The sequence below is a fragment of the Mobula birostris genome, chromosome X (genome assembly GCF_030028105.1).
Source record: "Mobula birostris isolate sMobBir1 chromosome X, sMobBir1.hap1, whole genome shotgun sequence".
Classification (NCBI taxonomy): domain Eukaryota; kingdom Metazoa; phylum Chordata; class Chondrichthyes; order Myliobatiformes; family Myliobatidae; genus Mobula; species Mobula birostris.
The window spans coordinates 42,263,070-42,287,328 of NC_092402.1; the positions used below are offsets into that span (position 1 = coordinate 42,263,070).

Below are 24,259 nucleotides of genomic sequence, written 5' to 3' on the forward strand. Positions count from 1 at the left end.
GGCCCTTGTCCCGAGGTTCCAGAGAGATGTACCTGCTGGAAGTCCCAGATGACAGACTTGTCCAGGGTGTCAGGGGCCAGAACCCAAAAATGCTCCTCAGGGCCATAGTTCTCCCAATCATCAAGGTACTAGATCTGCCCCGCACCCTGCGAGGTGCCGGGGACCCATCCACCAAGTGGAGAGGAGGGAGAGGGGAGGGAGAGTGACTGGAGTCAGAAGTGGTAGTCACCAGCTTGAGCCAGGAAACATGGAATACTGGATGGATCTTCATTGATGATTGTAGGAGCAATCTATATGAGACCTTTTGATAGCCTTCTCCACTACGAATGTAGCATGGGGTCAATGTGTGGCTGTCTACTTTCAAGGGAAGATCCCTAGGTGCCAGCCTAACTTTCTCCCCCTCCTCACCTGTCAACAGAGCCAATCAGCTCACCGGGAATGTTGTTTCTGTGTGCATAGGAGAGAAGCCCTGGCCCGCCTTCACGTGCATTCGCAGCATTGGATGATCTGTTCAGCAGCAGTAACTCCCACGTCAATCTCTTGGTCAGGAAAGAGTGGTGGCTTGAATCTCTTCTGGCATTCAGAGGGGGGACATGACAGTGGAGGGCGACTGGAGGTTGTTGTGGGCAGTCTCTGCCCAAACCAATTGGGAGTGCAGGACGTGGGGTTGGAAGACACAAGGCAGTGCAGGGTTGTCTCCAGCTCCTGATTCACTCTCTCAATCTGGCCATTAAATTGGGAGTGGAAACCAGACAGCAGGCTGGCTGGAGCTCCCAAAAGAGAACAGAAAGCCTCCCAGAAACAGGACGTGAACTGCGGTCCATGATCAGACACCATGTCCTGAGGGAAGCTGTGCAGCCTGAACACATGCTGAACCATGAGGGTGGCAGTCTCACAAGCCAACGGGAGCTTGGGGAGAGCAATGAAGCGGACGGCCTTGGAGAATCGGTCCACAGCTACCAGAATGGTAGTGTTTCCATTAGACAGGAACAGACTCCAACAAGAGGTGGGACCAAGGGCAGTGGGCACAGGCAGTAGACAGAGCAGAACTGTAGGGTGCTGGTGTGGCATCTTGTTGTGGGCACAGGTGGGACAGGCAGAGACAAAGTCATGGACATCCTGCCGCATAGATGGCCACCAAAATCATCTCTTAATAAATTCTAGGATGTCCAAGAAGATAGAAGGAAGACCCTACTCCAACACTCTGGGATGCACAGAGGCAGGGACAAACAGCCAGTTGACAGGTCTCCCACCTGGGCCTGGATATGACTGTCGGGCGTCCCTTGCTTCCACCTCTATTCCCCAAATCACTGGAGCAGCAATGCCTGAGCGAGGAACAATGGGTTCTACATTGATGTCCTCAAATATGTTGAACTACCAGGAGAGTGCATCGGCTCTGGTATTCTTGCTGCTAGGATGGTAGGTGAGGGTGAAATTAAACCGGGTGAAGAAGTAGAGCCCAAAGGGCTTGATGGGAGTTGGGTTTCTTGGTGGTCCAAATGTAGAAGAGGTTCTTGTGATCTGTCCATCCCAAAAAGGGATGCTCTACCCTCTGCAGCTAGTGTCGCCATGCTTCCAGGGCCTCCTTGACAGCCAGGAGATCTCGGTTCCCAACATCATGATTACACTTGGCAAAAGTCAAGCGACGGGAAAGAAAAGCACAGGGGTGCAGCCAGCTGTCTGCGGAAGAGCATTGTGAGAACACAGCTCCAATGCCGACATCTGATGCATCCACTCAACGATGAGTGGACAGGATAGGTCGGACGTTGCAGCACTGGGGCAGTAGTGAAGTGTTGCTTTAGCTCCAAGGTCTGCTTTACTTGTTCAAAGGAACCCTGCAGCAGTCTTCTTGGTTGAGGGCATTTATGGGGTCTGCAGTAGAACTGAATTTTCGGATGAAGTGTCGATAAAAGTTTGCAATCCCCATGAAGCACCGCATCTGTTTGACCGTAGATGGTTTGGGCCACTCTGACTGCCTGAACTTTACATGGATCCATTTGTCCCTCACTGTCCTCTACTTTGGTGCTGGTCCCGGAGTCAGTGGGCAGCCTCCAAACCCCATACTGGAAGATCAAAAACACTCTTGAACCCTGGAATGACTGAGCTGCGGGGAACCTTGTTCCCATACAGCATCGAACAGGCTAAGTGGGGGACTCTCTAAGAGATTCACCATATACACCAGTTTATATGAATCATCATTGAACCAACCAGGCAGGGCTTGAAAAGTCAGCTCACATTGGATAATAAAATCCTGCAGTCGTCGGGGTCACCGAAGTATTTGCCTAGTGGAGGAATACTCGTTTCTGGTCCAGACACTGTTATGGCAGTCAGGGCATTAGTGGCTGAGGTTGATGAGGCTGTTGAAGAGGGGGACCTGGGAGACGCTGGGAGTGGGACTGACATGGCCAAAGGCTGCTGAATTGTGTCAACAAGAGTGGTAATCACTGCTACTTGATTCCGACTGGCTGCAATGAGTTGCTGAACCGTCGCTGCCAGGGCTGACACCTGTTCTTCCAGTTGGGACTGGGCTTGCCACTCTGATAGTAGCCGTTGCACTGCAAGAGACACATCGGCCAACCCAACTTTGACTGATTTTAGTTCCTCCTCCACGACCTTCAGTCCGGGTTGGACTTGTCAGTCTGAGAGTATCTGTCACACTGCTTGTGTCACTTCTCCCAAAACAGCTTCAACTGACTGTAACTTTTCTCCTATCTGGCCAATGAATGTTAGAGCCAAGGTCAGCTGATCTCTCTCTGCTGAGTCTATTTTCTTTGCCCGAGACTTGCTGACACCAGGTGTGTGGTTATGGCCCAAGTGCTGACAGAGAGGGACACAAGAAGGATCAACAGTTCACTGACTTTAATAGGAATTGTGCAGAAATAAAGGAAATACAATAAATGCTAGGCCAACTAGCTGTTAACTAGAACTTTCAAACTAAAGCTTATGCCAAGACAGCAACTCAGCAGTAGTAGCTTAATATTAAATGAATATTGCTCACTAATAGCTTCAGTCTAAATGGTAGCTTTATTTCCCAGCACCAGGACAACAACAAGCAGAGAGCATTGACATTGCTCCACTTTTGGTCAAGTCCCGATAAAACTGAAATGAAAGGAAGGGAGTTAAATGCCACCACAATGAAACACCAGTTGGCTGGAATGTGAATATTCACGAGCGTGATTGCCGAACACCTTCTGCGGCCCGCCTGCAAGGTTGCCCAAACTCCGTGGCAGTGTCCGTGGATCTGACAAAGAGTGGTGAGTGTGTGGAACGCACTGCCAGGAGTAGTGGTAGAGGCAGATATATTAGGGACATTTAAGAAACTATTAGATAAGCAAATGGGTCATAGAAAAATGAGGGCTATGTAGGAGAGCTGGATTAGATTGAACCTACAGTAGGTTAAAAAGTCATCACAATCTTGTGAGCCAAAGGGCCTGTACTGTGCTGTAATGTTTTATGTTCTATATTCTTAAGATGAAATTCCAAGGTAAGGTTTCCCAGGAGCAACCCTCATGGGGATGATGCTTTTGATTTGTTCCTTTGCAATTCTTTTGTCACCAGGTAAAGTTGTTCCATGAATAAGTTAAGCAGCTGCAAGATGGTAGTAATGTTGGACTGCTTCTTGTTTCAAGACAAACCCAATCCTGAATTCTGCTTTCCCATCAATTGGTCGCAGTCTGGATAGGACCAAAGATAGCATTATTGGTTTCTGTTGCTTGTCCTGGGGGAAAGATTAATAGGGCAGTTTCCCGAATTCTCTCCAGCAATTCCTCTTGGAAAGTGGATGCAGGAAGTTGTGTGAGAAGATTAGGTTTTATTATTTTGTTGCAGTAATTTATAGTGTTGAATACCTCACAAGCTCTTGTAACCTGGCTTTACCTGGGTGATTGGTGAGGATTTAGTTGTCCGTGTGCAGTTGGAGATAGCATGGATCATGGCCTTGAAAGGAGGAACAGAGAAATGGGAGGTGCGATGGACAAACTACAAATGTTGAAACAGGAGAATCACACTTTTTAATTGGAATTTATAAAATAGGTTTCTAGCCTGTGATTAAAGAGTTAGCTGTATGGTGAAGGGTTCCTTTGAGCACTAGATGTAGCAAAATCATTAATTCATTCATGAAAGGGCAGTTTATTATTTCGCTACACTGGGCAGCTGGAAGCAAAGCTTCCCCTCTATTTAATGAGCAAAATCAATATGAAAAACATGGAATTTTCAGATTTCTACATAATCATTGCAAAGAGCAGGGCAATTCAATGTAAAGAGCTACTAACTACCTGAAGAGCTAATTCTCTGCAAAAATGGATATATTTGCAGAGAGAAAAATCCACTTTGAAACTTGTTAACAGGGTTGAGATGATGTGATAAATTTAATCTGTGTGGGGAAGCAGATAATCGGAGTGTGTCTTGTGCGTGAAGCAGAAATTAGGTAGAACTTAGAGATTTCTTTAATATAATTAATTGTTGAATGAAAGGGAATTGTGCTGACCACATTACACTCTATTTGGAAGTTTGGAATATGTTCAATGTTTTAAAGCATCTATATTTCGTATAGGTAATCATAAGCAGGCATGCAGCTCAGTCTGTAGCTACACCATTTCTGCTGCAGCCGCGAAACTTTGAGTGATGCAATATTAATATACTGGATCTCTCTTCCAAGCCATTCGTCAGTGACTGCTGCTTATATCTGTTGAGTTTATGGTAGGTGTAGGATAAAACTACTGTAGTCCAAGATTTCAGTATAAGTTCCCAGTGAACTTATAATTTTGACTGAGAGTAATGACGCCAGGTTCATGAGAGCTTAATGTCACCAATCACAATCACCTACTTCAGCCCAAATGAAAGTTTTATTTTAATAGTGACTTGAAAAGCTTTAAGAAAGAAATTGGTCTGCTACTTAAGAGAGTTCACTTGAGTAAGCACAAGAGAGATGAAAAGGTTTAGAAGTCCACAAAGTGACTCATTAACAGCCTTGACTAACCAGTCTCTCCGAATCTCTGGAAACATCCAACTGCAGCAGCTCAGCGGCCACATTAGATTAGTGCAGTTCATTAAAAACAAGCCCACATTCTTAATATCTTACACTCAGGATCAACATTGATTTACAGATTAGAATAGAACAGTTCAGTGCAGTACAGGCCTTTCAGCCCACGATGTTGTGCTAACCCTTTAACCTATTCCAAGATCACTCTAACCCATCCCTCCCACATAGTCTTCCACCGTTCTTTCATTCAAGAACTAAAATTCAAGGTTGTTTATTCTCATTCCTCAGTACATGCGTGTAAAAGAGAACAAAATTGTTGTTACTCTGGATCTGATGCAACATAATAAAACCCAATAATCATAAAGGACACAATAAAATACGCAATAAATATAAATATAAAAGCAATCCTATAAAATACAATGTACAAGTAACTTTTATACACACAGACTGATTGTATGTACATAAAGTGACACTAAGGGTTGTGTATGTACTGGTGATGGGGGTCCATCCATGTGCCTAATAGTCTCTTAAATGTCTCAAATGTATCTGCCTCTACCACCACCCCTGACAGCACATTCTATGCACCCACCACACTGTGTAAAAATAAATCTCTCTGACATTCGCGCCCCCCCCCGCATACTTTCCTCCCAACACCTTAAAGGTGTATTAACCATAAACAAGTTTGCAAAAACAAAGGACATTTAATTGGATTCTGGCAATTCAGCACTCCAGTAAACTGATGAGACCTACAATGTGAAAGGACCAAACAAAATCATCCACTTCAGCACAGACGCAAGTTTCTATGGTAATTCCAGTATTGGTGACTAGTATTAGAGGAGATTTACAAGGACGTTGCCTGGATTGGGGAGCATGCCTTATGAAAACAGGTTGAGTGAACTCGGCCTTTTTTCCTTGGAGTGACGGAGGATGAGAGGTGACCTGTAAGAGGTGTATAAAATGATGAGAGGCATTGATCATGTGGATAGTCAGAGGCTTTTTCCCAGGGCTGAAATAGTTACCACAAGAGGACACAGGTTTAAGGTGCTGGGGAGTAGGTACAGAGGAGATGTCAGGGGTAAGTTTTTTACACAGAGAGTGGTGAGTGCGTGGAATGGGCTGCTGGCAACGGTGGTGGAGGCGGATACGATAGGGTCTTTTAAGAGGCTTTTGGATAGGTACATGGAGCTAAGAAAAATAAAGGGCTGTGGGTAAGCCAGGTAATTTTTAAGGTAAGGACATGTTCGGCACAGCTTTGTGGGCTGAGGGCCTGTATTGTGCTGTAGGTTTTCTATGTTTCTATGGTCATTTTTAAGGCTGCAAAAAAGTCCATAAAACAAAGTACTGGTGCAGACTGGCATCCCTCTCTATCTCTCTCACCTCTTTCTACACTGCATTTACAAAAGATCTTTTTACCCAGATTTTCCCCTCTCCTGCTAACCTCTGCTGCTTTGGTTCAATAGCAATTTTTCCTCAGTTATGCTTGGGCAGAGTATCTCAAATCATTTTATCTCACTAAACTATATATAATATATATATAAAATATAAAATGTATAAAAGCAAGTTGTTGCTGCCCATAGTCTCTGAAGTAGCCCAACCGTTTTGTGCGATGCACAATCTAATTTAGTTAAAATCCTGTTTGATTTCTTCATCCAGGAGCCCCAGGGCATGTTCTGATGTCACAAAGAAAACAGGCACACACGACTAAGAGCTGAAGTCTGCTTCAGCACTGGAACTCCACAGCAGCAGTGCAAGTCATCCCAAAGCATCTACAAGTAGATTCTCCTTTAAGTATTTGCCTTACTATTTATTCTGTCCTCCCCCTCACTGCTGATGTGCACAGGGCCCTGCTCATGTATCCAAACGAAAATTAATTGTTTTTCTAACCAGTCACGATACTCACCCTCCCACCTCAGCTCCACCATCCAAACTGACCAGTATTCTGTAACAAAGTAGGACCTGTGTCCCATAGGCACCCAGCCAGGGAGTGGTTAAGGGACAGGAGTGGAGATGGTCGCATGGTTTGCAAATGTCCATTTCAAATGTAGTGACAATTGTATGCGGGTGAACAGGGAACATTGCTCAGCAATGTGTTGCGTTTCCTGTATGTTATCTTGCAAATTTGCCTTGAGGCCAAGATCAGGCATTGACACCTGCCACTGGGGAGGATATAAGGGACATCAGCTGGGCTTGAATTGTGTTTTCTGGATGTCATTGTCCATCTTGGCTTGGTGCTGGTGCCACTGTGATATTCAGCAACAAAACAGACCTGTGTCCAAGCAACAAAATGGACTTAAGCCAGTGTCCACCAACACTGAGTTCCCAGCCTATCTGATTTCATTTGTGTGAGGATCCAATTAAAAGTCCTGTTCTACCATGTCTGATCCTTGGAATCTCGGCACAGGCTCCTTGAGTATTGTTTCAGCATATAGAACGCCTCGAGTCTGTGTCTCTGTCCTTTATTCTAGGGAATAAGACAGGACATTAAGTATTTCATAATATCAATCGTCACTTGAGATTTAATATTTATGGAATCAATTATGGAATTGATATGATCAATTAATTTAGCATTACGGTTACAATGACACAAAGGCTAAAATACAGATTATTTACCCAGCTACACAACTACCCTGATAGCATTAAATAACGACTATGAAAGATGAATGCAATAACATAATTGGGTTTCAAAACTGTCTGATCTCATGTTACTATTTATTGTTAAGCACCGGACAAGAGTGCCAAGACCATAAATGCTAATGGATGGAGGAAAACTATATCTCATCAAGACTTATTTGTAGTGAGAATGCAATATTTTGTTTCCTAGGTGATTGCTGTAGGACACAAAAGAATTGATCCAAAGTACATTGCACTGCTCCTTGTCCACAAGTTAAACAAATGTGTTCATTTATCTCAAGCCTAATCAAGGAGTATGAAAAATTATAAATTTTATTTTGCATAAAACTACAAGGAGAAATAACTGACTGGAGGAATAATGCACATGTCAGATCTAACAGTCAATGCTAATGTGTCAGATCCAGTTGACTAACCTTCATTGTTTTACTTGTTTGAAGACTTTACATTTCAACATTCCTGAAAGCAACACTCAACTAAAATTAATTGTTTGAAGTCAAAATCTGAAGTGAGGCAAAAGTTCACAAACAAGAGAAAATCTGCAGATATTGGAAATGAGCAACACACACAAAATGCTGGAGGAACTGAGCAATCAGTGTTTCCAGCCGAAACCCTTCGGCAGCAAACTTTCATTTATTAACACACAAAATGCTGCAGGAACGCAGCAGGTCAGGCAGTATCTATGGAGCGAAATGGGCAGCTGCCATTCCAGGCCAAATCCTTCATCTAGACTAGGTTAGTGTCAGTCCAGTCTCGACCCAAAACATCAACTGACCATTTATTTCCCTTCATAGGACCTGCTGAATTTTTCCAGCATTTTATGTGTGTTGCTCCAGATTCCAGAACCTGTAGTGTCTTGTGTATCCCGTTTATAAGTGGTTGTTGTCACTTTGTGCAGTGCGGTAACACTACATTTCGTTATGTGATTGAGAAGCCATGAGGGCTTCTCTCTCATCCCTGAAAATGAGGTAAAATTACGGGTCCTTCAGCCTGACCTGTTCTTGCCAGAAATTTTGCTCCAAGGAAGTCTCCTTCCAGTCTAGTCATCAGCATAACCCTCTGACCCCCTCCTATTCATATGATTGACTGTCTTAAACAATGCAGAAACTGCTAGGGGAATAATGAGACCCTGTCAGGTTTTCTTCTACATTTTCTTCTCCTGCTTGACACCTGCTCCACTCTACACCTCCTCCCGACAGTTGAACTGAATTTAGGAACTTACACTGCCTGGAGTCTTAGCCTTTCATTAAGTGCTATTTCCATTTCCCCATCTCTATTAAACATTTCCACAAGTAAGAATGGACAGAAAGATCGCTGGTTAAGCTGTTTTTGCGACCGCGTAATGCCGTAGCAAGCAAAGAATTTCCTCCTCTTAATGAGGAGTTTTCTAAAGATGTAGTGTGAACAGATTTAACATGTCTGTACGTTCTTCAAATGTTTACTTTGCCTCAGAACAGCTCCGTTTAAAGTTAGGAAAGCGCTACTGCTCTCAATTTTTTGGCCAGATCATTACATCTCCTTAACTTTCAGGTCATGTTTTTTCACTAAGTCTCTTCAACAAATTTGTACCTCTGTATTTTCCTTCTACAACTATCAGCGATTGACCAATAATTTAAATGGACCAGCCACATGCAATCTGTACTCATAAGAGATTGGGTTTTCTGCGAAGAGTCACTCACTTCTTTAACTCCCCAAAGCCACAAGCAAATGGAACACCCTCCACAACACTTGTGATATTGAACCTCATCCACAACGCACCATGTCCACTACCTTAAATATTCACTCCATTCTTCTACCAAGGTAACTTGCACCATTTACAAGATGCAATAACACAACCTGCCAAGAATCCTTTGGCAACATCACGCAAGCCCTTGACCTTGTTCCACTTAGAGGAACACAGGTAGCTGGCACATGGAAACACTGTCAGCTGCATATTCCCTTCCAGCTTGTACACCAGCTCGACTTGAACATATTTCACTCCTTCATGACAGCTAACTGAAGTTTGGAAATCCCTATCTAATAACACTCTGAGAATTCCTGCAGCTCTGATTGCACTGAAAGCAGCAATCTTTGAAAGACAGTCAGTGACATGCAATCTGACTGGCAATGGTCATAGCATGAGAGGGAAGGAATAAGGTAAAAAAAAAGGCCAAATTGCGCTAAAACTTATACTGATGTTTCAGGTCAAGACTCTGCATCGGGACTGCGAGTGGAGAGGGGTGATCGCCAATTTCAAGAGGAGAGGGCAAAGGTTGAGACAGGTGATTGGTGGACTGGGAAGGGGTGAAAGATGACAGGTAGGTGGGGCAGGGGATCAGTAGATGATAGAGGGAGGCAGGCAAAAAGGGAGAGGTAGCTGGAGTGAGGTGGGTAGAGGTTACAGCTGCTGGAGGGAGATAGACAGGAACATAAAGATTGCAGAGACACATTGATAGGGTGCAGAAGTGGGCTGAAAAATGGCAGGTGGAGTTCAACCCGGAGAAGTGTGAAGTGGTACACTTTGAAAGGACAAACTCCAAGGCAGAGTACAAAGTAAATGGCAGGATACTTGGTAGTGTGGAGGAGCAGAGGGATCTGGGGGTACATGTCCACAGATCCCTGAAAGTTGTCTCACAGGTAGATAGGGTAGTTAAGAAAGCTTATGGGGTGTTAGCTTTGATAAGTCGAGGGATAGAGTTTAAGAGTTGCGAGGTAATGATGCAGCTCTATAAAACTCTGGTTAGGCCACACTTGGAGTACTGTGTCCAGTTCTGGTCACCTCACTATAGGAAGGATGTGGAAGCATTGGAAAGGGTACTGAGGAGATTTACCAGGATGCTGTCTGGTTTAGAGAGTATGCATTATGATCAGAGATTAAGGGAGCTAGGGCTTTACTCTTTGGAGAGAAGGAGGATGAGAGGAGACATGATAGAGGTGTACAAGATAATAAGAGGAATAGATAGATTGGATAGCTAGTGCCTCTTCCCCAGGGCTCCACTGCTCAATACAAGAGGACATAGCTTTAAGGTAAGGGGTGGGAAGTTCAAGGGGGATATTAGAGGAAGGTTTTTTACTCAGAGAGTGGTTGGTGCATGGAATGCGCTGCCTGAGTCAGTGGTGGAGGCAGACACACTAGTGAAATTTAAGAGACTACTAGACAGGTATATGGAGGAATCTAAGGTGGGGGGCTATATGGGAGGCAGGGTTTGAGGGTCAGCACAACATTGTGGGCCGAAGGGCCTGCACTGTGCTGTACTGTTCTATGTAAAGGCTATCAGTGCTGGAGTCTGAATAAGTAAAGGAGGTGACAATGAGAATCACAACCAAACGTGGGGAGGAAGAACCAGTGAGCGAACACCCTGTGCAGTGGATGAATGGAGCCAACAAAGATGTTGTGGGGGTGGAAAAATTGGGAGGTTGATTGGACATGGAGGTGGGGGGCGGGGTGTGACACACCGGAAGGAGGCATTAAGTAATCTTTCCCTCCAGCTGCTATGTCTAACTCCATCCTTCCCTCCCCACTTTTCGTACTGCCTGTCTCCCCTCTCCTCTCTCAGTACTGATGTAGGATTTAGACCATAAGATATAGGAGCAGAAGTAGGCCATTCAGCCCATCGAGTCTGCCCCACTGTTCAATCATGGGCTGATCCAATTCTTCCAGTTATCCCCACTCCCCTGTTTTCACCCTGTACCCTTTGATGCCCTGGCTAATCAAGAACCTATCTTTCTCTGCCTTAAATGCACCCAATGACTTGGCCTCCACAGCTGCTCGTGGCAACAAATTCCACAGATTTACCACCCTCTGACTAAAGTAATTTTTCTACATCTCTGTTCTAAACGGACGTCCTTCAATCCTGAAGTTGTGTCCTCTTGTCCTAGACTCCCCTACCATGGGAAATAACTTTGCCATACCTAATCTGTTCAGGCCTTTTAACACTTGGAATGTTTCTATGAGATCCCCCCTCATTTCCCTGAACTCCAAGGAATACAGCCCAAGAGCTGTCAGACATTCCTCATACAGGAACCCTTTAATTCCTGAAATCATTCTTGTGAATTTTCTCCAAACCCTCTCCAATGTCAGTATATCCTTTTTAAAATAAGGAGCCCAAAACTGCACACAATACTCCCAAGTGTGATCTCACAAGTGCCTTATAGCACCTCAACATCACATCCCTGCTCTTATATTCTATACCTCTAAAAATGAATGCTAACATTGCATTCGCCTTCTTCTCCAACAACTCAACCTGGAGGTTAACCTTTAGGGTATCTTGCACAAGGACTCCCAAGTGCCTTTGCATCTCTGCATTTTGAATTCTCTCCCCATCTAAATAATAGCCTGCCCATTTATTTCTTCCACCAAATTGCATGACCATACACTTTCCAACATTGTATTTCATTTGCCATTTCTTTGCCCATTCCCCTAAACTATCTAAGTCTCTCTGCAGACTTTATTTCCTCAACACTACCCACTCCTCCACCTATCTTTGTATCATCAGTAAATTTAGCCACAAATCCATTAATTCCATAGTCCAAATCATTGACATACATCGTAAAAAGCAGTGATCCCAACACCGACCCCTGTGGAACTCCACTGGTAACTGGCAGCCAGCCAGAATAGGATCCCTTTATTCCCACTCTCTGTTTTCTGCCAATCAGCCAATGCTCCAACCATGTTAGTAACTTCCCTGTAATTCCATGGGCTCTTATCTTGCTAAGTAGCCTCATGTGCAGAACCTTGTCAAAGGCCTTCTGAAAATCCAAGTACACCCCATCTACTGCATCTCCTTTGTCTACCCTGCTTGTAATTTCCTCAAAGAACTGCAGTAGGTCGGTCAGGCAGGATTTTCCTTTTAGGAAACCATGCTGGCTTTGGCCTATCTTGTCATGTGCCTCCAGGTACTCCGTAATCTCATCCCTAACAATCGATTCCAACAACCTCCCAACCACTGATGTCAGGCTAACAGTTTCCTTTCTGCTGCCCCCACTCTTCTTAAATAGCGAAGTAACATTGGCAATTTTCCAGTCATCCGGAATAATGCCAAAATCTATCAATCCGTGAAAGATCATTGTTAATGCCTCCACAATCTCTCCAGCTACTTCCTTCAGAACCCGAGGGTGCATTCCATCATGTCCAGGAGATTTATCCACCCTCAGACCATTAAGCTTCTTGAGCACCTTCTCAGTCATAATTTTCACTGCACATACTTCACTTCCCTGACACTCTTGAATGTCCGGTTTACCGCAGATGTCTTCCACTGTGAAGACTGGTGCAAAATATGCATTCAGTTCCTCTGCCATCTCTGCATCTCTCATTACAATATCTCCAGCATCATTTTCTATTGGTCCTATATCTACCCTTGACTCTCTTTTACCCTTTATATTCTTAAAAAAAACTTTTAGTATCTTCTTTGATATTAGTCGTCAGCTTCCTTTCGTAATTCATCTTTTCCTTTCTAATGACCTTCTTAGCTTCCTTCTGCAAGTTTTTAAAAGCTTCCCAATCCTCTATCTTCCCACTAGCTTTGGCTTCCTTGTATGCCCTCTCTTTTGCTTTTACTTTGACTCTGACTTCACTTGTCAGCCACAGTAGTGTCCTTCTTCCATTTGAAGATTTCTTCTTATTTGGAATATATCTGTCTTGCACTTCTCTCATTTTTTGCAGGAACTCCAGCCTTTGCTGCTATGCTGTCCTCCTGCTAGTGTCCCGTTCCAGTCAACTTTGGCCAGTTCCCCTCTCATGCCATTGTAATTTCTTTTATTCCACTGAAATACTCACACATTGGAATTTAGTTTCTCCTTCTCAAATTTCAAAGTGAGCTTGATCATATTGTAATCATGGTTCCCTAAGGGTTCCTTAACCTTAAGCTCTCTTATCACCTCCAGATCATAGCACAACACCCAGTCCAGCACAGCCAGTCCCCTCGTGAGTTAAACAACAAGCTTTTCTAAAAAACCATCCCTTAGACATTCTATAAATTCTCGCTCTTGAGGTCCAGTACTGACCTGGTTTTCCCAATCCACTTTCATGTTAAAATCCCCAATGATTATCATGACATTGCCCTTCTGACATGCCTTTTCTATCTCCTGCTGTAATTTGTAATCCACATCCCTGTTGCTGCTTGGAGGCCTGTATACAACTCCCATCAGGGTCCTTTTACCCTTACCATTTCTTAACTCAACACATAGAGACTCTACACCTCCTGATCCTATGTCATCCCTTTCTAATGACTTAATATTATTTCTTATACACAGGGCCACACCACCCCCACCGCCTACTAACCTTGGATGTTGAACTCCCAACGGCAGCCATCCGTAAGCCATAACGTCATACTCGCCAATCTGCAGCTGAATTTCAAGATCGTCCATTTTATTTCTTATGCTGCGTGCATTCAAATATAACACTTTCAGTCCAGTATTTGTTGCTTTCTGTTTTAACTGCACCATGCCTCTATTGCCCTGTAACTCATCTCACTGACTGTGATTACGCCTCATCTCCTTCCTGTCCTTTCTATCATCTCTGTTGCACGCTATCTTTAATTTATTTCTGTTTTCCTCTTCCTCAGCCCTATCACTCCGGTTCCCATCCCCCTGCCAAATTAGTTTAAACCCTCCCTCATAGCTCTAATAAACCTGTCTGCTAGGATATTGGACCCCTTTGGGTTCAGGTGTAACCCGTCCTTTTTGTACAGGTCATACCTCCCCCAGAAGAGGCCCCAATGATCCAGGAACTCGAAGCCTGGCCCCCTACACCAGTCTCTCAGCCACGCATTAATATGCCTGATCATGCTATTCTTGCGCTCGTTAGCATGTGGCACAGGCAGCAATCCTGAAATTACTACCCTGGAGGTCCTGCTTTTCAGCTTCCTACACAACTTCCTGATATCTCTCTTCAGGACCTCCTCCATTTTTTTGTTTGTACCTATGTCATTGGTACCAATGTGTACCAAGACTTCTGGGTTGGTACCAAGACCTTTGGCTGCTTACCCTCTCCCTTCAGAATACTCTGCACCTGATCCGAGACATCCCGTACCCTGGCACCAGGGAGGAAACACACCATGCGGGTATCTCTGTCAGGCTGACAGAACTTCCTGCCTGTTCCCCTGACTATGGAATCCACTATGACTACCGCATTCCTCATCTTCCTCTTTCCCTTCTGCACCACGGAACCAGGCTCAGTGTCAGAGACCCGATCGCCGGTGTCGTCCTCTGCCAGGTCAAAATATCCACAATTCCTCCCCCAAACCCTGCACAGATGTTGATTGATCAACGGAGTTCCTCCAGCAGAAGATGATGTGTTTCTACAAATGAATTAGTTTTCTGATTGTTGTCGGAACTACATTCCAGGTCTTTGCATCGTTCGCATTCAGTCAGTGGTTTTCAGAGATCAGAAAATTCTGTGTCTATGCTCCAGTAAAGTGACTTAGCTCAGGTGGCACTGACTAGGCAGTGTCTCTTGTCCTACTTGTTAACTGCACCAATTTTTAATGTGACTAGTGGTTGGAGAAGAGGGAAGTCCTCGCCTATCCTTTTCTGTGGTTCATCGCATGAGACTAATGGGACTAATGGGAGACTGCTTTGCCGAGAACCTTCATTCCATCCGCCACAAAAGGCGGGATCTCTTGGTGTCCACCCATTCCAATTCTACTTCCCATTCCCATTCCAACATGTCAGTCCACAGCCTCCTCTACTGTAAAGATGAAGCCACACTCAGGTTGGAGGAGCAACACCTTATATTCTGTCTGGTTAGCCTCCAACCTGATGGCATAAACATCAATTTCTCAAACTTCTAGTAATTTCCCCCTCTTCTTCACCATTCTCCATTCCTATTTCCCTCTCTCACCTTATCTCCTTACGTGCCCATCACCTCCCTCTGTTGTTCCTCCCCCTTTTCTTTTTTCCATGGCCTTCTATCCTCTCCTATCAGATTCTCCCTTCTCCAGCCCTTTATCTCTTTCACCAAACAACCTCCCAGCTCTTTACTTCACCCCTCCCGCTCTTCCCATTTCACCTATCACCTACTACTCCCTCCCCCCCCCCCACCTTCTTACTCTGACGGCTCCCCTTCCTTTCCACTTCCTGCTGAAGGGTCTCGGCCCAAAACGTCAACTGTTTACTCTTTTCCACTGATGCTGCCTGGCCTGCTGAGTTCCTCCAGCATTGTGTGTGTGTTGCTTTGAATTTCCAGCATCTGCAGTTTTTTCTAATGGGATAATGTTGCCTGGCAGGAACCCTTGGCAGCTCCCTAGCTCTCCCTTCTAAACCTCTTATCTTTTGAGATCAAGCTTGAAGTTTGGAATAGCCCAGTCCTACTGGAACATCAATTCAAAATGTTTATCCATATTAAAATATTCAAATAAAGAAAACCTACTCAATGACTATAAATTAAGTACTTCTACATAGTTGGAAGTACATCTGACTGGATGTACACACAGGAGGCTATATGGAAACTATAATACAGTATGATCACTTTAATTCAATAATTTACCTTTCCTGCAGAAAATCACCTGGAAGTTTTTCAGAACTTATAAAGTTAAAGGTTGGCTTTATTTGTCACATGTAGACTGAAACATCGAAAGATAGAGTGGAATGTTTCGTTTTGTATCAACAATCTACAAGGTCCAAGGATATGCTGGGGCGGCCACAAATATCATGCCAACAAAGCGTGCCCACAACTTACTAACCCGTATGTCTTTGGAATGTCAGAGGAAACTGGAGTACCTGGAGGAAACGTGTGTGGACACGGGGAGAACGTACAAACCTTTCAACACTTCCGTTGATAATCTCAATTTCTGTCACAGGCAACCATATTAAACCTACCTTCTGTTGGCTCACTCTGATTTGTTTTCTCTGTTTTCCCCAACACCACCACCCCCCCTCCATTTCTTTGCCCTAGGTACCTTTTAACAATACTGTCTTTTGTTGACAGCTTTATCTCAGGGGAATTCCACTGCAGCAGCTGAGGCACAGGAAATAAAGCAGAACATCTGCCGACTTAATCAGGAGGTAAAGTATGTGGGAAAACTCTCAAGTAATTCATGTTATATCAGGGCTGAGCTGCCACTGGAAGCAGGCTATTCAGAGTTCCAACATTGATATCCTGGTCATAACAAGAGGTACAGCATGGAAGTATACATGGACAGAAGCAACATGTTGGGAACTTGTCTTCTGATTATTCTCTCATCATCTAAGGACTGCATGAAACTTTAACGCACTTCATCTCCTTGTGGCATAATACTAGGGAACACACGTTGAGGAATTGTTGCAACTACTGAAATTATCAGTGATCTTGGGAAACTGCTGACTGGATAGTTTTCATTGGCACAAGCAATTCCCAGATTCCCATTTGGAGCTGTAGCAGTAAATACTGTGTGGGAAGCATCTTCCAGCTTCTGCCTGAAGCATTGTTAGTTCCTCCTGTCCATCTTGCACCTGCTAGCTTGAGGGTTTGGTAGCACGGAGGCAAAGTTACTGCACCAGCATGCAGAGATCTAGTCATAATAAGACATGAGTTCAAATCCCACTGTGACAGCTGGAGAGTTTAAAATCAAGTAATAAAATAAACCCAGAATTTTAAAAAAAAGTCATCTCCATGGTGACCAAGAAACAGCCAGCTTGTTGTTAGTAGTCTATTTTGTTATAGAGTCATAGAACACTACAGCACAGAAACAGGCCCTTCAGCCCATCTAGTCCATGCCAAACCATTAATCTGCCAAGTCCCATCGACCTGAACCCAGACCATAGCCCTCCATACCCCTCCCATCCATGTGCCTATCCAAATTTCTCTTAAATGTTGACATTGAACCTGCATCCATCACTTGCACTGGCAGCTCGTTCCACATGCTCACCAGCTTCAGAGTGAAGAAGTTCCCCCTTATGTTCCCCTTAAACATTTCACCTTTCACCCTTAACCCATGACCTCCAGTTCTAGTCTCACGCAACCTCAGTGGAAAAAAGCCTGCTTGCATTTACCCTATCTATACTCCTCATAATTTGTATACCCTTATCAAATCTCCCCTCAATCTTTCATATTCTAGGGAATAAAGTCCTAACCTGTTCAATTTTTCCCTACAACTCGGGTCCTCAAGACACAGCAACATCCTTATAAGTTTTCTCTGCATTCTTTCAATCTTATTTACATCTTTCCTGTTAGGTTGGTGACCAAAACTACACACGATACTCCAAATTAAGCTTCACCAATGTCTTATACAATTTCAACATAACATCTCAACTCCTGTACTCAATATGTTGATTTATGATGTGCCAAAAGTTTTCTTTTATGACTCTATCTACCTGTGACACCATTTTCAAGGAACTATGGATCTGTATTCCCAGATCCCTCTGTTCTACCACACTCCAGAGAGCCCTACCTCTCTCTGTGTAAGACCTACACAGAGTTGGGCTTTCCAAAGTGTAATTAATGTCTGCATTAAATTCCATCTGCCATTTTTGAACCCATTTTTCCAGCTGGTCCAGATCCTTTGATAGTCTTCCTCGCTGTCCACTACCACTCCCCAGACTTGGTGCCATCCACAAATTTGTTGATCTAGTTAATCACATTATCATGCAGATTGTTGATATAAATGACAAACAACAATGGACCCAGCACCAATCCCTATGGCACATGACTAGCAACAGACCTCCAGTCAGTGAGGCAACCATCTACTACCACTCTCTGGCTTCTCTCGTGAAGCTAATGTCTAATCCAACTTTACAGGCATCTATTAGTCTCATGAGACCATGGATTTGCGCCTTGGAAAGTTTCCAGGGCGCAGGCCTGGGCAAGGTTGTATGGAAGACCAGCAGTTGCCCATGCTGCAAGTCTCCCCTCTCCATGCCACCGATGTTGTCCAAGGGAAGGGCACTAGGACCCATACAGCTTGGCACCAGTGTCGTCGCAGAACAATGTGTGGTTAGGTGCCTTACGCATGCTGCCTCAGCCAAGGCTCGAACTAGCTACCTTCAAGTCACTAGACAAATGCTTTAACCACTTGGCCACGCTCCAACACTCCAACTTACTACCTCATCTCCAATGCCAATCGAGTGAATCTTCTTGAACAACCTCCCATGTGGGACGTTGTCAAAGGCCTTGCTAAGGTCCATGAAGACAACATCCACTGCCTTCAACTACATTCTTGGTAACTTCTTCAAAAAACACTATAGGACTCGTTAGACACGACCTATCACGCACGAAGCTATATTGACTATTCCTGATTAGTCCGTGTCTATCCAAATACTCATATATCCAGTGCCTTATAATACCTTCCAAAAACTTGCCCCTACTGATGTCAGGCTCACTGGCCTACAATTTCCTAGCTTATTTTTAGAGCCTTTCTTAAACAACGGAACATCACAAGCTATCCTCCAATCCTCCAGCACCTCACCTTGGCTAAAGATGTTTTAAATATCTCTGCTAGCTCTCATGCAATTTCTGTACTTGCCTCCCAGGGTCCGAGGGAACACCTTGTCAGGCCATGAGAGTTTTTACACCCTAATTTTCCTGAAGACAGCAAACAACTCCTGCTCTGTAATCTGTTTAGGGTCCATGACCTCACTGCTGCTTTGCCTCACTAAGATAGACTCTGTGTCCGTCTCACAAGTAAATACAGATACAAAAAAACCCATTCAAGATCTCTCCCATCTCTTTTGGCTCCACACATAGATTACCATTCTAATCTATCAGAGGACCAGTTTTGTCCCCTGCAACCCTATCCTCTTAATTTTTCTGTAGAATCCCTCAGGATACTCCTTCACCTTGTCTGTTAGAGCAATCTCATGTCTTCTTTTAGCCCTCCTGATTTTTTCTTAAGTGTTCCCTTGCATTTCTTACACTCCTCAAGTATCTCACTTGTTCCTACCTGTCTATACCTGCTATGCACTTCCTTCTTTTTGTTAACCAGGGCCTCAACATCACCTGAAAGCCAATGTTCCCTAAACCTGTTATCCTTGCCTTTTATTCTGACAGGAACATACAAAACTCTATACTCTCAAAAATTTCACTTTTGAAGGGTTCTCATTTACTAAGCACTCCTTTACCAGAAAACAGTCCATCCCAAGCCACATTTGCCAGATCCTTTCCGATACCATCAAAATTGGACTTTCTCCAATTTAGAATCTCAATTTCAGGACTAGATCTATCCTTTTCCGTAATTACCTTGAAACTAATGGCATTATGATCAGTAGATCCAAAGTGTTCCCTTACACAAACTTCCATCACCTGCCCTGTCTGATTGCCTAATAGGAGATCTAGAATCACAGACTCTCTAGTTGGGATTTCTGTGTATTGATTAAGGAAACTTTCCTGAACACATTTGACAAACTCTTTCCATCCAGCCCTCTTACAGTATGGGATTCCCAGTCAATATGTGGAAAGTTAAAATCACCGACTATTACAAACTTATGTTTCTTGCAACAGTCTGCGATCTCTCTACAAATTTGCTCCTCTAAATCCGGTGCACTGTTGGGTGGTCTACAATATAGTAACATAACTTTGTCATACCTTTCTTATTCCTCAGTTCTACCCATAAAGCCCCACTAGACAAGTTCTCAGTTTGGACAGACTAGACAGAGCACTGCCGTGACATTTTCCCTGACTAGTAATGACACGCCTCCCCCTGCAATCCCTCCTGCTCTATCACATTTAAAACAACGGAACCCTGGAACACTGAGCTGCCAGTCCTGCCTCTCCTGGAACCAAGTCTCAGTAATGGCTACAATATCATAATTCCACATGCTGATCCATGCTCTAAGCTCATCCGCCTTTCCTACAATACTCCTTGCATTGAAATACACACAACTCGCAACATTAGTCCCACTATGCTCAGTCTTTTGATTCCTGACTTTGTATGTTGGCTTAACAGCATCTTTCTCCATAACCTCTCCACTATCTGTTCTGGTGCTCTGGTTCCCATTCCCCTGCAACTCTAGTTTACCCCGCCCCATGTGCAGTACCAGAAACCCTTCCCACAAGGATATTAGTCCCCCTCCAGTTCAGGTGCAAACCTTCCCTTTTGTTCAGGCCCCACCTTCCCTGGGAGAGAACCCGATGATCCAAAAATCTGAAGCCCTCCCTCCTGCACTATCTCCTTAGCCACGTGTTAAGCTGTATGATCTTCCTACTTCTGCCCTCACTATCACGTGGCACGGGTAGCAATCCTGAGATCACAACCCTGGAGGTCCTGTCCTTTAACTTAGCGCCTAACTCACTGAAGCCACTTTGCAGGACCTTGTCACCCTTCCTACCCACGTCATTGGAACTCCTACTTAAGAGTGCTGTAGATTTGATCTGAGATGTCCCAGACCGTGGCACCCAGGAGGCAACATGCCATTTGTGAATCTGGCTCCCGTCCACTGAACCTTCTTTCTGTTCCTCTAACGAGTCCCCTATCACTGCAGCTTGCTTCTTCTCCATACTTCCCTTCAGAGCCACAGACCTGACTGCTGTGGCTTTCCTCTGCTAGGTCATTCCTCCAAACAGTATTCAAAGCGGAATACCTGTTGCTGAGGGGGACGGCCACATGGGTACTCTGCACTGACTGCCTATCCCCTTTCCCCCTCATGACGATCACGAAGTTACCTGTGTCCTGCACTTTGGGTGTAACTACCTCCCTGTATGTCCTGTCCATCAACCGCTCAGCCACCCAAATGATCCAGAGTTTGTCCATTTCCAGCTCCAACTCCTTCACATGGAGCGTTAGAAGCTGCAGCTGGCTGCACTTCTCGCAGTTGTAGTTGTCAGGGACACTGGGGGTCACCCTACTTTCCCACATCCCGCAAGAGGAGCATTCCACTATCCTGCCTGGCATTCCCACTGCTCCAAGTCTGCAATAAGAAAGAAACAAACAAAAAAATCATGAAAAAGATCTACCTACCTCCATATGCCTCTCCTTGCCGAAGCTTCAATGAGCTAAAGACCCAAGTCCCCACCATACCCTGGCCTCTGACACAATGGCCGCTCCACGTAAACCGTACTTCTTTTTATTGGACCTTGCCAAGTGCCTGATTATGCACAATCCAATGTCTCCTCTGGAACAGTGGCATGCAAAGTGTGGTGACTGCCCCTGCTTGCTTCTTTTGAACTCTCTCTCTCCCTCTATAAATCCAATGTCTCCTTATGAAGTGTGGAGCACCAAAAAGTGCCAACTTTCATTAATATCCTTTAAAAAAGAAAATTAACTATGTTACCCAAGCTGGTCACACGTGACTCTGGACTCATTAATCTAGCTAGTACCTTCTGGCATAGCCTACTGAGGTCAGGTAGGGGTGAAAAGTAAATGCCTGCTTACCAGTCCCATCACAATCCTATAAGCAAATGTTTAAAAAAAAACTTTAGAATTGACTGCATTTTGCAACAGTTTATAGGCCCTTCATTAGCGTGTCCCTCCATTCATGTGTCCTGATGAAGGGTCTTGGCCCAAGATGTCGACTCTTTTTCCCTCTCCACAGATGCAGCCTGAGTTCCTCCAACATGTTGTGTGTGTTGCTTTGGATCTCCAGCAGCTGCAGACCCTATTTCTCGAAGGGGCACGCTGCCCACTGATGGCTCATGTATGGAAGCCATAAAGACCCATGTTTAATTTCTGAAGTTGCTGGCAATTATGGGCATACTGAGAAGTGAATAGATGGATTTGACCATCATGGATCACTGATGGATTCCTGTACAGAGCTGCATTATGAAACACCAAACCCATTAAGAATGCAAACATATGATCATAGAAATAGAAACAAAGGCCAGTGCACCCCTCATGCTTCCTCTGTCTTACAATCGGATCATGCATGAGCTTTTACCTCAGTGCCACTGTCCTGCACAAACCACCCATGCCTTGATTCCCTTAATGTCTCTTTCTTGCCGTACACCTAGCAACCGAGTCTCCACAACCTCTGGGTGAAGAAATTTCTTCTCACCTCTGTCCTGACTGGCCTGTCCTTTATTTTGAGACTGGGACTCTCTTGTTCAGAACTCCTGCATCAAGACAAATAGCCTCTTTGCATCAAAGTCTGTTAATAATTATAAATATTTCAATGAAATCACCTCTTGTTCATTGAAACACAAGTCAATACAGTTTGGCCTGCATAATTATCTGGCAAAACCCCTCATCTTGGGAATCAATGTTATAAGGCTCCACTGCATTAAGTATAACGCTCCTTAGGGAGGCAGACCAGCAACGTCCACAATAATCTTATCAGGGCTCTATATATTCGAAGCAAACCACCTTTTTTGCGAGAGAGCCAACATACCCTTTGCTTTTCCAAATACTTGCAGAAACTGAAAATTAACTTTCAATAAATTGTGCACAAAGACACCCTGGTCCTTCTGAACACCAACACCTTTCAACCTCACTGCTTTCCTACTTTTAGATTTTCTAATGCAGTGAAACATTTTGGAGTTTTTTTTATCTTATCTAATTTAGAATAGGAACAGGTTCATCAGTGATATCTTCCTTGGTTAACCAGACAAAACGTAGGGATAAATTACTCTTGGAGGAAAACGGAAGAAATTGCGCTGTTCAACTGAGGAATAATCAGCTTTTTATTATACTGTAATATCTATTCACATAAAACAGTCAAACAGTCATGATTCACCTAAACTTGGATTTCATACTCACTAGCTGATAAAGAATCCCCCGTGGTTCAGTCCCTTTCCACCTACATCCGCAACACTTCTCATGCTCTCAATCTCCTCAGTACCTTTCAATTCCCTGTCCCTGACCGTTTCATCTTCACCGTGGATGTTCAGTCCCTATACACTTCTATCTTCCATCAAGAAGGCCTCAAAGCTCTCCGCTTCTTTCTCAACAAAAGAACCATCCAGTTCTCCTCCACCATCACCCTCCTCCGTCTGGCAGAACTGGTCCTCACCCTCAGCAAATTTTCCTTCGGTTCCTCCCAATTTCTCCAGACTGGAGGGGTAGCCATGGGAACTCACATGGGTCCCAGCTGCGCCTGCCTTTTTGTTGGCTATGTAGAACAGTCCATGTTCCAAGCCTGCCCCAGTAATGCTTCCCAGCCCTTTCTCCGCTACACTAACGACCGCATTGGAGCTGCTTCATGCACCCATGCTGAGCTCATCAATTTAACCAACTTTTCTTCTAACTTCCACCCTGCCCTTAAATTTACTTGGCCCATTTCTGACACCACCCTCTCAAAGTGTCAACCGACATCTTTTATAAACCTACCAATTCCCATGGTTATATTGACTATACCTCTTCCTACACTTTCTCCTGTAAAAATGATACGTAGTTCCCTCATAAATGATAGTAGTTCCCTCATCTACGGCACATCTGTTCCCAGGATGCGGCTTTCCTTTCCGGGACATCAGAGATGTCCTCTTACTTCAAAGAATGGGGTTTCCTTTCCTCCACTATTAATGCCACCCTCACCCACATTTCATCCATTTCCTGAACATCCACACTCACCTTATCCTCCCGCCACCTTAACAGTGATAGAGTTCCTTTTGTTCTTACCTACCACCCCATGAGCCTCCACATCTAACACATCATCCTCCACAACCTCCGCCATCTCCAAAGGGATCCTACCAGGAAATTAATCTTTACATGCCCACCACCCTGCCCCCCAACTTTCCGCAGGGATTGCTCCCTCCGTGATTCCCTTGTCCATTCATCCCTTCCCACTACTCTGCACCTGCCCATTAACTTCCTCCCTAACTTCCATTCA

At 44.4% G+C, this 24,259-nt stretch overlaps 1 protein-coding gene across 1 annotated transcript in view; it reads left to right on the top strand.

Annotated features, from left to right (window-relative positions):
- kcnh4a (potassium voltage-gated channel, subfamily H (eag-related), member 4a) overlaps window positions 1-24,259 on the top strand; it is a 219,971-nt gene that overhangs the window by 191,046 nt on the left and 4,666 nt on the right. Inside the window, exon 15 of the mRNA XM_072248954.1 lies at window positions 16,515-16,591. Coding sequence (XP_072105055.1) covers window positions 16,515-16,591 — 77 coding nt within the window. The remainder of the gene's footprint in view (window positions 1-16,514; window positions 16,592-24,259) is intronic.